The sequence below is a fragment of the Molothrus ater genome, chromosome 21 (assembly GCF_012460135.2).
Source record: "Molothrus ater isolate BHLD 08-10-18 breed brown headed cowbird chromosome 21, BPBGC_Mater_1.1, whole genome shotgun sequence".
In the NCBI taxonomy this organism is placed as follows: domain Eukaryota; kingdom Metazoa; phylum Chordata; class Aves; order Passeriformes; family Icteridae; genus Molothrus; species Molothrus ater.
This window is the reverse complement of record NC_050498.2, coordinates 4,182,824-4,196,467: the sequence shown is the minus strand read 5'-3', so window position 1 is coordinate 4,196,467 and position 13,644 is coordinate 4,182,824. Positions and strand designations below refer to the sequence as shown.

The window sequence follows — 13,644 nt, the reverse complement described above, 5'->3', positions numbered from 1 at the left end:
TTGCAGCCCTACAGCTTCTCCACCAACTCTGCCATGGCCACTGGGATCCACTTTCAAGGCAACCAAAGCATCATTTTCCCCAGGGAGGTAAAAACAGACATTGAGAGGGGGACTATGCAGAAAGTCAGCGTTGTTGTGTCCTGGAGAATGGAACAGGGCCAGCAGCACAGGGCAGGATTGGCTTGCAGGGATGTGGGGTTTGAGCACAGCCCGTGATGTGCAGATGCACATGATGGGTAGTGCAAATCTTCCAGCACAGAGGGGAAGTTCAATTCCTGGGTGCAGAGAGCTGATTTGTGAGGCTGCTGCTGAGAAAGTCTTCCTGACCAGCTCACACTGACCAGCGTGGGCAGTGGAGGCAGAGCTGGCACAGGACAGTGGGTGGCCGAGGCTGGCAGTGTGCCAGTGCTCCCTGCCAGCCAGCCTGGCTGAGGAGGAAACCCAAGTGACAACTCTGATAACAGCCCCTGCTTGTGGCCAGAGGCCCAGGGGCCCTGCAGGGGAGGGCAGTTTCTGAAGGAATCATCACTAAAGGGATTATTTTATTATGCATAAACGCTCCAGAAACCGCTGCAAAACACTGTGCTCTGGGGCTAGCATAGGCACCATAAAGGGATGTAGTAGAAAAACTAAAGGTTTATTTTTTTAATAAAATACATCCTTACAAAATAACCATTTTTCTCCCAGGCAGAGGGCTGGGCATGGTTCCTGCCAGCTCTCCTTCCTTCCCCTTCTCAATTTGGAGCAGTCCAACAGTGCTTCTGGGGCAGAAGAGGCAACTGTGCTCTCCCCCCAGGGTCTTCAGGAGTAAGTGACCTTGCACAGCCTGGCACACCAGGCAGGTGCAGTGTGAGCCCTTCTGAAGGGCCTGCAAAGGCAGCAGACCCAGTGCCCAGCAGAGGACCGGCAGAGTGCCCCAAGACCCCTTAGTTTGACCCATCCACAGCATCATGGCATGTCCCACCACAGGCTGTGTGCTGGGCCAGCCAGCCCCTGCCTGGCTACAGGGCACCACTTCCCGTGAGCTGGTGCTGGACACTGCTTCTGCTGGTCTTGGGGCCGGCCCAGGCAGGTGATGGGATGGCAACCGAGTTTTAAGAGAAGAGGAGGAGGAGGAAGAGGGGTGCAGGTTTGTCAGTCAGTGTGGATTCTGCTGAGAGAGAGGTGCACAGTGATTTCTGGTGTCTTGCCCCCCAGTGCCCTCCTTCAAGAGATTCTGCCATTGAAGATGCAATGTCACTCCCACATCCTGCATCCACTGCTTCCCCAAGCAATTGCTTATGCTGGGAAGTGCTGACCCCCCGTTAGGCACTACAGCCCACAGCTCAGGTCTCCTCCAAGCCTCCCTGGAATCCTGCTGCCTTCCTGAAACCCTCCTGCCTTCTCATACACCTTGGAATAGCCCCAAGCCCTATAGCCCTCATCCCTGAGAGATGTATGCTGGCAGGGCTGGGGAAACACCACTCACCTCTCACTGTGTGTTGTCTGGCTCCTTTTCCTTCTTATGCGACTTCGACTGGGATTAAAGGAGAGAAAACAAGGATTCTTTTACAGACCTGATCCTCTCTAATGCCAGGGAAATTGTGACTGGGCAGCAACTTCTAACCCCCAGTGTACATGCATATTTTCAGATGAATTTGAGGGGAACTGGTTTTGTGTCCTTTCAAAGGCCATGAAACATTCCATGGTCATGGAGATGTTCTCAAAGAGCAGAAAAAGAGACATTTTCTAGTTTGCTAAAGCGCAGATCTGCCCCTTCTTCCCTTAAAGCAACGCAGGTGTCACTAGATATTGGAATATCTGGGGTTAAAGGCAGAGAATAAAGTTATTAACAATGAGTCACACACAACATCTCAGTAATCTTGGAGAGAAGATTCATGGATCCCAGTCTCCAACAGTCCCAAGGGCTCAGGAAGGCGCCTGGTTGCCCCTCAGCGTGGATGTTTGTGTTACAGCATCATTACTCATGCACACATCCACACACACCCCTGCAAGAGCCTCTGCAGGGCAGCGCTCCCTGTTACTTACAGGCTCCGGTTCTGCATATTTGAATTTCTTCTGCTTGTAATAGTCTCGTCCATGGAGAAAATGCAGCAGGAGCAGGTCACAGAGGACAGAGGCCTTAAATCAAAGTGCAGTTAGGTTTGGAGTTGCCCTCCAAGATTACCTGGACCACTGTGTACTTCCAGTTTTTCCCAGTTTGCCCCACAATTTAGGGTCACTTCTGCTTCATCCCACAACATGGCAGTTGCTGAAGTCTCCAAATGTCCATTTAGGACAGAAGCGAAGTGTGCTGTGTTCAATTTAAGTGATTTATGCCAACAGAAATGAAATGTTTCCCCTTTAGGTAAGTGCAGAGCACAACAGCCTTTGAGCCTTGCCCAAGTCTTTAACAACCATAACCAAGTCACACACTGGGTTTCTGTCCTGAATGAAATGCTGCCAATCACATGCAGACCCTTTCTCAATGCCAGCTCTAACTTGAAACTACCAGGATGCCAAGACCTGGCAAGAGAGCCAGCCTTCCCTTCATCAGCAGGGCAGAATTCACATCAGCCAGGGACCAGCAGGAATCTATTTTCTTGAGCTGGCAAGGCAGGAGAGCACCTCCTTTCCCCCTCTTGCTCATCCTCTGATTCCCTGAGCAGTAGCCAGAATTTCACTGCAGCTCAAGGACACTTCCCACGGATGTCACAGGCAAGAAGAATAATTTGAGAGTCTCCATATAGAGGCTGGAAATATCTGAACTTACCACTCCAAAAATACCAATTCCAGAGCCAATTGTGGTCATGGTTGGGATGATGTCAAATTTGCCTGCCTGGATAAAGTCAGAGAAAATAGGTGATAAGTTACAGTCAGCCCAGGGGGGAAAAAAGGGTGCTCTGGCTCATAGGTGGGGCTCAGCAAAAGTGCCTTGCAGCAACCCAAACCACAACCACAGCACACAGAGAAAAAGGAGCTAGGAAAGAGCTGGTCAAACAGAAAAATATTGTAGGGTGGTTTTAAGCTGAAATAAATTGAACTTACTTTTCTTCCTGTATTTTTAATATAAAAAACCCAACCAAAACCAAGCAACCAAACAAAAGTACACAATTTGAATATTCTCCATGGGAATACAATAAGGAAAGCCTTCTCTCCCAGTGGGAAGACAAAATAGAAAAATGCAAATGTTCAGCTTTTGGAAATATCAGTAAAAGGTTTTGAGTTTCCACAGGTCCTCCCCACTCTCATCACAAAGTTTTTTAGACAAAACCACTGATCAAGCCACAGCTGAAAGATGTGACCTATAAAATATGTTTTCCTCCTCTCTTCCCTTCCCCAGTAGTTCCCAAGGGTTCCTGTGAGCAGGCCAGCACCCAAGGAAGGCATTCACACTAGTTTTCCTGATCCCACAGGGCCCTGGTGCTGTGTTACAGAGCTGGTCCCTTCCAAGGACATGGCACTGCTGTCCCAGGGAGCCAGAGGATCCACCCTTACCTTGCCATTCACCAGAATGTCGAGCCGGATCCCAAACACCTTGTAGAGTGTCCTCTTTTCCATCCCATCTTCTTTGTAGTATTTGGCATATCTGTGCAATTGGATGGTGAGTGTTAATGGTCTGCCAGGGGATCTAACAGCCCCTGCAGCCCTACAGCACTGGGATCTTGGACAAAGATCTGGGAATGTGCTATCACAGACCTGCTCCTGCCCTTCTCCTTAAACCCCCTGAAGGAACTGGGCTGTTGGCACCTCTCCTCTCTGTGCCTCAGTTTTTCTGCCTGCAGGATGGAATTCCAGTTCCTGCTGTTTGATCCCATGTCCCCAAGTTTTACGTGCAGCAGACAGTGAAGCACTGGTGACAGAGTCACACAGAGCAGAGGGTACAGACTATGAGAACACATGAGATGATCCTACACCATCTCCAGTCTTTCAAGGGGTTTCCCAAAAGCTCAGCCAAGCAGGAGAGCCTGCAAGGGGGAGGAGATAGAAAGGACATGGGGCAATTTTCAGGCCAAGGGGTGTATTATCACTTTTCTCATGCTGTTTAAAAGAGCACTGGTACTGCTGCCTGACCCTGCAAAGGTAGTGAGTATTTTGAAGGACAGTCTCTGGCTTTCCACCATCCCTTGAGTGGGAACCTGGAAGCTGTCACCTCTGAATCATGCTTGGAGAATCAGCAGGTATTTCCTTACCTGAAGTTGAACCCTGGTGAAACGTTGCTGTCATCATTGTACAGGCCATGGAACTGGTAAATGGGTTTGCAGTACCGCAGGGGCCAGTCGAGGTCACAGTTCCAGTCTATGGTGATGCCCACCACTCCACCCTGCAGCCAAGAGGGAGTCACAAGGTTGCCCCTCCTTGGGCCTGGCTCACACAGAGAAATGCTTTCCCTCCTCATAGGTGCCCTGGCTCTCCAGATGCACGGACCCCACTGCTGCCTCAGCCTTCCTGAGCAGCCCTGGCTTTGTGGCCTGTACATAACCCCTTGCAGAGGCTCTTGTTTCTTTCCTGAGTGCTGGATACACAAATAAATTCATGCTTTCTTGCTCCTGATCAGAATCCTGTGCCCAAGGCACAGTCCTGAGAAACAGTGCTCACCACAGATCCCTTCTGGGCCTCATGGGACATCCTTCCCTTGCTTGATTATGCCCAAGAGATTGCTCAGGAATTGCAGGAATCCCTCCTCCCTCCCGAGCTCACTCCATGCTGTAAATACCTGTGCCCCAGGGGTTTGTATTTTCACACCTTTAATATAAAGAATATTAGAATGGTTTGGGTCAGAAGAGACCATAAAGATAATTTTGTTCCAAACCCTGCTATGGGCAGGGACATCTTTGGTTAGACCAGTTTTCTCCAGATCCTGTCCAAGCTGGCCAGGAATGGGGCAGCCACCCATAGCATCTCTGAGCCATCTGATCCAATCCATGCAATAAATATTCATATATGCAAGCCTCTGATTTTATTCTATGTTATCACAAGGTTTTGCAGCAGAGATAGCAGATACTCCCACACACCAGCCTGAGGAGCATTAGGCAAAGCTGCATTTTGGAGCCAGGGGAAAGGCTGCAGTTAGCACTGTGCAATGACCAATATTTGACCATCCAGCTGGGATTTCCAAGCTCAATCAGATGGGATTTGGCCACACAGATCTAGTTATTCACTGCTCAAATTAAAACAAGCTGAACCCTGGGATTTACTGCCAGTGGGTCAAATCTTCTCAAGAGTTTCCAAGAAAAATGTAAATATTAGGCCATGTCCAATGTGATTCATGATCTTTATGAGATAATTCTGACACTTGTTTTCTCAAGAATTCTTGAGAAGACTGAAAATCATCTCAACAGCTGGGGATGATTGCACTGTTGAGTGTCCATTTCCCATCAACAGCAGGAAACATAACTTGAAATTGAAGTACCTTAACAGCCAGGAAGGTAAAGTTCTGACCCGATTCCTTCACTATGTATCCCAGTTCAAACACAGGACACAAGGAATCAGTGACTTTGTGATAGGTGCATTTCTTCAGGTATTGCTTGGTAACGCTCTCAACCAAGTTGCGCCTGTGAACGAAAAGAGAGTGAGAAAAATTCTCAGTAACACAATAATTTGGGGGGAAAAAAACCTCTAAGTCCCTTGCCCAGTCTGTGTCCCTCTCCCATTCACATCCCACTTGTCCATGGGCTCTGCTAGGCAGCGTCCTGAGCTCCAGCAATTCTTATCTGGGACACCTCATGGACAGCAAGCGTATCCCACACCTTTTACATTTAGCTGGAGTTTGCTATCGCCTACAGCAAGGGTTAAAAGGAAAGGGCAACTTCTTGCCTTCCATCTCACTCTGCCCAAAAACATCCTGTCTGTCAAGCCTATGGTTTTGTGTAAGCCTTGTGCCTTGCTCAAACTGATCCCATCTCTGATGCTCAGCAGTGACCAAAGGCAGGAAGTCTCCCCACAGCAGCCAGCCCGGCCACCCTCACTGCCAGGACCTGCTCCCTCTCTGTGTCCTCTTCAGCCTGTCCTCACCTGGGCCACCTCTCCTTGCAGCTGGGGGGGATCCCCTCTCCCAGCCACCTCCTGGGAGGTGTGAGGTCAGCCCAGGACTTTGCCAAGCCTGCTGGCTGCCAGGACATTTAACCTTGGCTGCAGCACAGGGACAAGATCAGCTTAGAGAGAAGAATCCGCCGTCTACAACACAAATAGTTTCTGTTAATTTGTTCCAGATCAGATATATGGTCAGTGCCATCACAAATCCTCTTAGGAGGGTGCCTTCAGCCAGCAGCATTTCCCCCAGAGCTGCCAGGAAGGGGCCAAGCCCACCCTTTGCTGAAACAGGTGGGATCTGTGATGTTAAGGGAGACTCTGGGGCACCAAGCTTGTCCTGGCCATGAGGTAATTTAATTTTGTCTTCAGAGAAGAAAAATGAAAAATCAGAGTAACTGATTTGCAGCTTGTGAGGGTAACTCAAGAGAGGTTAATTCCAGAAATCTTCCCAGTAACTACAGCTACCAGCTGAGGTGGGACACACTTGGGAGGGAAATGTGTCAGTTCCTATGAGCTAATATGGGGTTCAGGGCAGCAGTCAGAGTAGTCCTGGGATCACTGAGAAGGTGGGGTAGGCAATCCTCTATACCAAGCATCCAGTTACACCCATCCAGCTGAACCCATGGTTTCCTCTGAGGGACACAGCTAGAGGAACTCACCAAGAGCCATCCCCCCAACCTCTCCTTACCTGGACACCTTAAACTTGGGGAAGGTGATACTGTTCTTGATGAACAAGGTGAACTTCTCTGCTTCTGACAGCAGGGCAGGGCTGAAAAACACAAGTGTAGACATGTCTCCATCATTTGGCTTTCCAGGCTCTAGAGGAAGCTCCATTTGGTGGAAATTCACCCAAACTGAGACAAGCAAACCCAGAAAACTGGTGGTGTCATCCCTTCCCTTTCTGGTCTTTCATAACACAGGCTGTCCTGGCCACATGCCATAGAGCCCCAACTTGGTCTGCTCCACACTAAGTACAACTGGGATGGGAAAGAGAGAAACAACATCATTCCTTACCTGGGAACATGGTAATCAACTTCAACAGGGCACCAGCCAAAGATCTCACAGGTCTTCACAGTGCTGTTGAAGTGCACACACTTGCCAGTCATGAGCCCTGTGGGGAGACAGCTGCTCACACCCTGGATCCTGTGAAACCTCAGCCTCACACTGGGATGGATGGGGCTTCAGCTCTGCCAAGGGCATTCAAGACACAAAGTGCTCAGGGCTTTGGCACCTTTCTAAAACATTTAGGAAATTAATTGTGGCCTCTCAGCTCAGGGCAGTGGTTTCTCTTACAGTGCTGTACAGGGGAGCAGCTGGGGATTTTTCTTGTTAAAGAAAATGCAGAGCTGATAAGAGGACAACAGTTTGGGGGAAATGGCTTAGTCCTAATTAACCTTTTGTTTGCAGCTCAGGTATCTTTCAAAAGAGCAGAGCTGGACCAGCCCATGTGGGACCTTCAACCAGCATGTCAGAGGTTTTCCTGCTCAAAGCAGGTCCCTCAGCCTGGGGACACCCCAGCCAGGCAGCTTTTCTCTGTGTTGTCTCACCAGAAACAGCAGGACTGTGTGCCATACCTTGTCCCTGCCGGCTGTATCTCCCTTTGCTGCAGTCGCTGTCCTGTGTGCACAGCCCAGCATCTGGCAGCTGTTTGGAGAAAGCAGCCACCTCTTAGCATCCCACCCTGCAGCTTCAATCCCCCTGTCCCTCCTGCCTCACCAGTCAGCATTTTTCTTGAGGGATACACTGCTCAACTGCAGCCAGAGCCTTGTTCATATACTGTTGTCTTATATAGTATAACAGTTCTATTATCATTATACGTTGCCTTATATATCAAGAGTTCTTTTATCATTATGGTGCAAGGGTTCCATATCCTCAGAGCTTCATACCTCCTTAATGTTTCTTGTAGGCAGCTCCTCTGAACACTGACTGTTCCTGGTCCTTGCAGCAGCCCTCTAGCTCCTCTGACTTCTCTACCTCCAGTTCCCACCAATTCACTCTTTTATACCACTTGTTCTTATTTGCTACAGGTGTTGCCTGTTATCATCCAGCCTGCTCCTAATCTTTAGTAATAGGGTCCAGCTGCAACTCGTTGGGGGATAAGATCACATTCTACATTACCTTCATTTATCCATACTGTGTTCCCCTACTGCTTCCCAACCAAGGCTGTCCAGATAAAGCAGGAAAAAGGGCAGTTTATCCACTCCAGGCAGATACTTTCATTTAAGCCTCAAGTCTGCTCTGCTTGATCATTTCAAAGAGAAGAAAACTTAAATGGATGCCACCTGTTTTTCAGCAGAATAAAAGTCTTCACATAGCACACAGGAGTCAGGGACATTAAATATGGGGCCAGGCCCTGGTTTTTACTAAATCTCTCAATGTCAGAAAAAGTTTTTCCCCAGTGACACCACCACAATCCCCCTGAATTACAGAAGCTTAGCCCACTGAAGGAAGCCGGTGTGTTTACCTCTGGGCAGGTTCCTTGTTTCTGTCCAGGAGTGACAATGAAGTTGGTCATCACTACAAACGAGTTGTCCCCCTGTGGAGACACAGCCAAGGAGCTCACAGCCAGCACAGGGTCCCCTCTGTGAGGAGCCTCTCCCTGGGTGGGGACCTGCAGTGCTGCCAGCCCCAGGGACACTTGAGGACCCCACTTGCTGCCTCAGATACTGCTCCAGAGGCACTGGAGGAACCTTGATCCTTTTGGAGGCAGCCTCCAATGTGCCTCCTCTGCCACAGTGCGTCCCAAGTACCAAATGTGTCCCAGGGAGAACCTGGGCAGAGGTTTGTGACAGGAGCAAACTCCTTTCCACCACAGGGACACCCTGTCATGGTTAGCCCCATGGAAAGCCTCTGCCAAGGACCCATCTGCACCCCAGCACATGAGGAAAAGCAGCCACTGGGACAAAAGCAAATCCCTAACCCACCCACCCTGACTCCTTACCTGGGGTGGGAAAACATAATCCACCACATCCCAGATGTGAGGACCCAGGACACTCTCGTTGGTCAGTGTCAGCCCTTTCAACTTCACTGAGACCGAGCTGACGATGCTGTCCTGGGACTGGTAGCCCTTCTCGTAGAGGAACACCCACCTGGACAGGGAAAGGTGGCAGGGTGAGCATGGCCACCAGCACTCCTCCACTGGCCCAATCCTCAGTACAGACCTGTGGACTGGTGCTTTTTCTACCAAGTCTCACCCGGGAATCATTTGCCAAGTTTCTTCCGGCTGGACGAGGGACATGTTGCTGAAATTTCCTACCCTTTGCCTGAGGCATGTGGTAGCTGTAGGACCCAACTTTCATGCCAGGATGGTGTGCTTTAGGGGACTGGGACACATTTTTGTGGCTGAGGGTGTGTGAAGGCAGGTGGAGCACAGTAGCCATCAGTCATTTAGGGTTAAAGCCTATGGCAGGTTTGCAGCTTGCTTGTCTCAGTGACCTACCCCAACACTCCTGACCTCCTGATTCACTGCAGAGGAACTCTCTAAAACCTAATGCCTCCAAGGCCAACACAGAGCTGAGTCTGGACACGGTTCACATACTGTTTTCCCATCCAGCTAAGGGAATGTGGAGCAATGGCCCTGTGTGCAAGAGGGCTGCAGGAACAGGGTTAGGGACACTGCTGTGGCCAGAACAGGGCTCTGCCTGCCTTTCCCAGCCCATCGCACAGTCATTAGGGCAGGCTCCTGACACTATTTAACCTACAGCATAAACAAGCTGCTGCTGGATTAACTCTGACTCAGGGACACTATAAACATGGGCAAGCACCCATTTCGGGTAGCGCCTCCGGCGCCACGGAGCATTCTCGGCACTAAAAAAGGAGCGATCTGGATTTTGTCCCCACTGCCGCAGGCATCGGTCCCACTGGCTGTGACAGAGGCAGCAGGATACCCGTGGGACAGCCATGACACCAGCCTGGTGTGTCAACCTCGCCTGTGACACCTGGCTGATGGGCAGAGGGGAAAATGGGGAATCCCAGGTGCTGTCTGTAGGTTTTCTGTTTGGACCTTCTCAGAGATGGAGCTTTTTAGCTTGCAGCCACATCAGCGTCCCAGGACTGAGAGCAAGAGGACCTCAGGGGTGGCATCTGCTCCAGAGCCTGGGGATGGGAGCAGAAATTCAGCACTGCTGCCACCCCAGCTGGGACACCCAGCTCCAATATCCTCCTCCAAGGCAGAAGACCATACTGGGTTACACTGGCTACAGTGGGCATCTTCCCCAATGCCCTCAGGGCTGCAGGAGGATGTGAACTGGGCAGCAGCAGGGACAGAACATTTCTCTAGATCAGCCTCCAGCACAGACTCTGCTGCTGACCTTATCCCCCTCTGGCAGAGCTGACTATGGGCACACAGGGCTGGGCAACTCCACCTCCCCTGCGGCAAAGCCAAGGTCATGACAAACAAAACCATTTCCCGGGAGGTTGTAAATGTGGCAGCAAGTCCTGCCCAGGTTGTAAAAGTCCCCTGGTGTCACACACTGATGTGGCAGAGCCACCAAGCCCTCTTCCCTTGCTGGCCTCATCCTGTAGCTCAGCCCACATCTCCTTGCATGCAAGAATTCAGGAAGCGAAACCCAGAAAGCGCCCGGCATCTCCTGGGCAGCAGTGATACCACCTTATCACAGTCATCAGAGGAAAAAGAACTGCTCCCTAGGGGTGACACAGGGTCTCACAGGGGGGCTGGCCCCACTTCTGTGCACTGATGGCACCACCCATGTCCTTCTAGCAGAGTCATGCATTGGCACACTTTCCATGAGCATCCCATGCCTGTTATGAAGGGAGGACAAAAGCTGGGAGAATGGTAAATAAATACACATTTGGCTGCCAAATTTGTTTTCAAAGGACAGAAAATCTCAGGCATTGTGGCTTGGTGAGGGCAGTGAACTGGGGGCAGTGCTGTCAGCAGCGAGGGGAAGCCAGGAGCTGGTGGGGCTGTGAGCAGCAGCAATCAGAGACAGCCCCTTGCTAGAGGAGCCCCATCCCAACAAACCAGGAAAAACTTGGGAATTCCAGCAACTTCATGCCAGATTCCTGTCCTCTGCCACTGGCTGTCACCCTCTGGCTGGTTCTCTTCCTGCTCCCTCCTGGTTGCCTGTCTCACTTCAGCCAAGTTGCTTAAGCCACGTTTCCTTAGCTGCCCTGCACAACCCTCTGTGCCAGTTCCCCATCCACAGAGCAGCTGCCCCCAGCCACATTTGGGACTGGAGCCCTGGGATTTCACAGGCTCAGTCCTTAGGAAAAACAAAGCTGCTCCCAGTAACACCAGTGCAAAACTCTTTGCAACAGCATCCTTGAGAGCTCGGTTGCAGTTTTGCATGAGGATCACCCTTGGGAGCCAAAGTGCTGGTGAGCAGGGTGGGATCAATGGAGGGACCAGCATGGGGGTTCCACACTCATCCCCTGAGAAGGTTCTTACCCTTTCCAGGGAGTCTGTGCTAAAAGGAGGAATGAGCACTTCTGCTCCCCACAGCGACTCCCCTTCACTGAGGCCTGGGAGCCACTGCCTTTCCTTTGCATGAGACATTCTGCACCCCAAAAATTCCCCGATTTTCCAATGCATAGCCAGACACCCCCTTTCAAACATCCTGCCCTGGGGCCCTTCCCTGTGAAAGGGTGCTGATCCCACAGCAGCCATGGGGCCACAGCCAAGGCTTACCAACCATCACATCCCATAGCATCGTCCCACGCTGAAGGGACAGGCACAGAGTAACTTCAGCAGGAGCAGCAGCCCCAGGGCACCTGAGGACACACATCCTCACCCATTCTGATCCCGCCTGCTCCACTCACTGCCTTTTTTAAGCAGTTGCCCTTGCTTTTGGAGCTGCCTCCCAGAAGCAAATAAGACCAGGAATTTTGGAGCCAAGCTGTGTCTCGGCCGCAGCGTCAGAGCGGTGAACAGGGAGATTTATGGCCCTGTCTTGAGCCGCTTGGGTCTCACAAATCACTGCACTGGCCCCAAATGCCTCTTATTTAATATAAATGAAAATAAAAATAACAACAGATTCTCAGGACACCGTCCAGCAGCTGGAGCAGGGTCTGCATTCTCTTCAGTGAGAAGACGGGGCCCTGGTGTGCGGAGCAGGGCTGGGCAGGGATGAGCTCCAGCCTGGACATACAGTAGCTTCTGGGGAGGATATGGGGACTAAGCAGCCATCTAAAAGAGCCATGGAGGTACACTGGGCTGCACGGGAGCAGCCACAACCAGAGGGATGTGAAGCCATTAGCAATAACCCCCCTGCACTGGCATATAGGGGATATAGAAGCCCCTCTCTCTCCATTGCTTTTTAACCCAGTGGCAGAGCATTAATGTCAGGGAAAGCAGGTGCTGGGGAGCCTTACCCGATGATGTACGCCAGGACGATGAGCTGGATCAGCCGGAAGGTCAGTCCCACCTTCTTGTTCCTCACCAGCACCATCCGAGGGGTGTCATACTCGAAGAGGAAGGAGGACAGCCTGTCCATGCACTTCTGCCCCATGGCTGTGCCAGGGCTGTGCCACAGCCTCCCAGCTCTTCACTGAGCCCTGGGTTGGGCCGTGCCCGCTGCTGCTCCGGCAGCTCCTCTGTTTGCAGATTAAAAAAACAAAATAAGAATGCTATCGGCGTGGCTCTGAGCACATCTGGGCTGCCGGGTTTCCTCCTCTGCGCAGGGATGAGGCTTCCTCTTCCTATAAGCTCTGGGCTGGGAACAGCGGGTGCCCTACATGGTCTGGGGGTGGGACAGGGTGTGGGAGGGTGCAGGGCCACTCTGTTGCCAAGCCCACATGCCACCAGGACGAAGCCATCTGCCTGTGAGCGATGCTGCCTCGCCTGGCAGGAGCCTTCCCTGGGGACACAGAGGCTGCAGGCAGGGCTTGGGATGAGCAGAGACCATGAGGCATTCCTGGGGTAACAGTGGGATGGAAGAGATTGTGGGGGTCCCGTGAGAAATTTTAGGAATTAGGATTGGGGTATCTTTCCTACCAAAACAGCCACCTCAGGCTGTGTGTCCTGAGCCCATGTCCTCCTCTGTCTCCCAAAAAAGGGTCGGGAAAGAGAAGGGAGAGCACCAGAAAGCCCAGCTCAGCAATTCAGAGCTGACCCATGGAGCAGAAGGGCACCCAGCTTGGCCCCCTCCCATGGTGAGGCCAGACAGCTGGGGCTTGGCTCCTTCCCAGCACTTGCACTGGGCTGGGCTGGGTGCACTTGGAAGCATTTCCAGCATTTCCTGAGTGGCCTGGATGTGAGCAGGGCCAGGCGAGCCGGGGTCACTGCGAGCGATGCTCAGCAGGGTGGTGCAGACACCACTTAAAACAAATATCACTGAGAAAGGGACTGGATTTGACAGTGCCAGACTGAAATTTGGGGGGCCAACAGCTGCCATGGAAAGCTTTGAAGGGGGCTGGCTCATTGCTGGGGAAAGCACAGAGGCTGTGGATGGGGGACCCTGTGCCCTCAATGCATCCCACTGGGCAGCTCCAGGGCACGCTCTGTGCTGGGGAGCACTGGGGCTGAGGAGGGAGCACTGGGTTTGTGTTTTTGGGGGGAGGAGAGGATGTTTTCCCCAGAAATCCCAGCTCTCAGCTGCTTCAGCACTTCAGGCAGGGACAGGCTCCATGAGCCTCAGTTAATCTGCTGCCTCCCTTGGCCTCAAAGGAGAC

General features: G+C 51.7%; 1 protein-coding gene across 1 annotated transcript; it reads right to left on the bottom strand.

The window, feature by feature from the left end:
* Nucleotides 1-1,471: 1,471 nt before the first annotated feature.
* Nucleotides 1,472-12,492, bottom strand: P2RX1 (purinergic receptor P2X 1). Its single transcript, XM_036395184.2, has 12 exons — nucleotides 12,346-12,492; nucleotides 8,954-9,101; nucleotides 8,477-8,548; nucleotides 7,587-7,656; nucleotides 7,027-7,123; nucleotides 6,701-6,781; nucleotides 5,393-5,534; nucleotides 4,173-4,303; nucleotides 3,478-3,568; nucleotides 2,753-2,818; nucleotides 2,029-2,121; nucleotides 1,472-1,516 (listed from the first exon to the last, which is right to left on the bottom strand). The coding sequence occupies exons 1-12, from the start codon at nucleotides 12,480-12,482 to the stop codon at nucleotides 1,472-1,474; spliced, it is 1,173 nt and encodes a 390-aa protein (XP_036251077.1). The 5' UTR covers nucleotides 12,483-12,492.
* Between the last annotated feature and the right edge of the window lie 1,152 nt (nucleotides 12,493-13,644).

Coding starts and splice junctions, on each gene's coding strand:
- P2RX1 (XM_036395184.2), bottom strand. CDS start 12,482: ATGGGGCAGAAGTGCATGGACAGGCTGTCCTCCTTCCTCTTCGAGTAT. Junction 4,304..5,392: donor TTACCTTCCTGGCTGTTAAG/GTACTTCAATTT, acceptor TCTTGGCTGCAG/GGTGGAGTGGTGGGCATCAC. Junction 3,569..4,172: donor TCACCAGGGTTCAACTTCAG/GTAAGGAAATAC, acceptor CCAATTGCACAG/ATATGCCAAATACTACAAAG.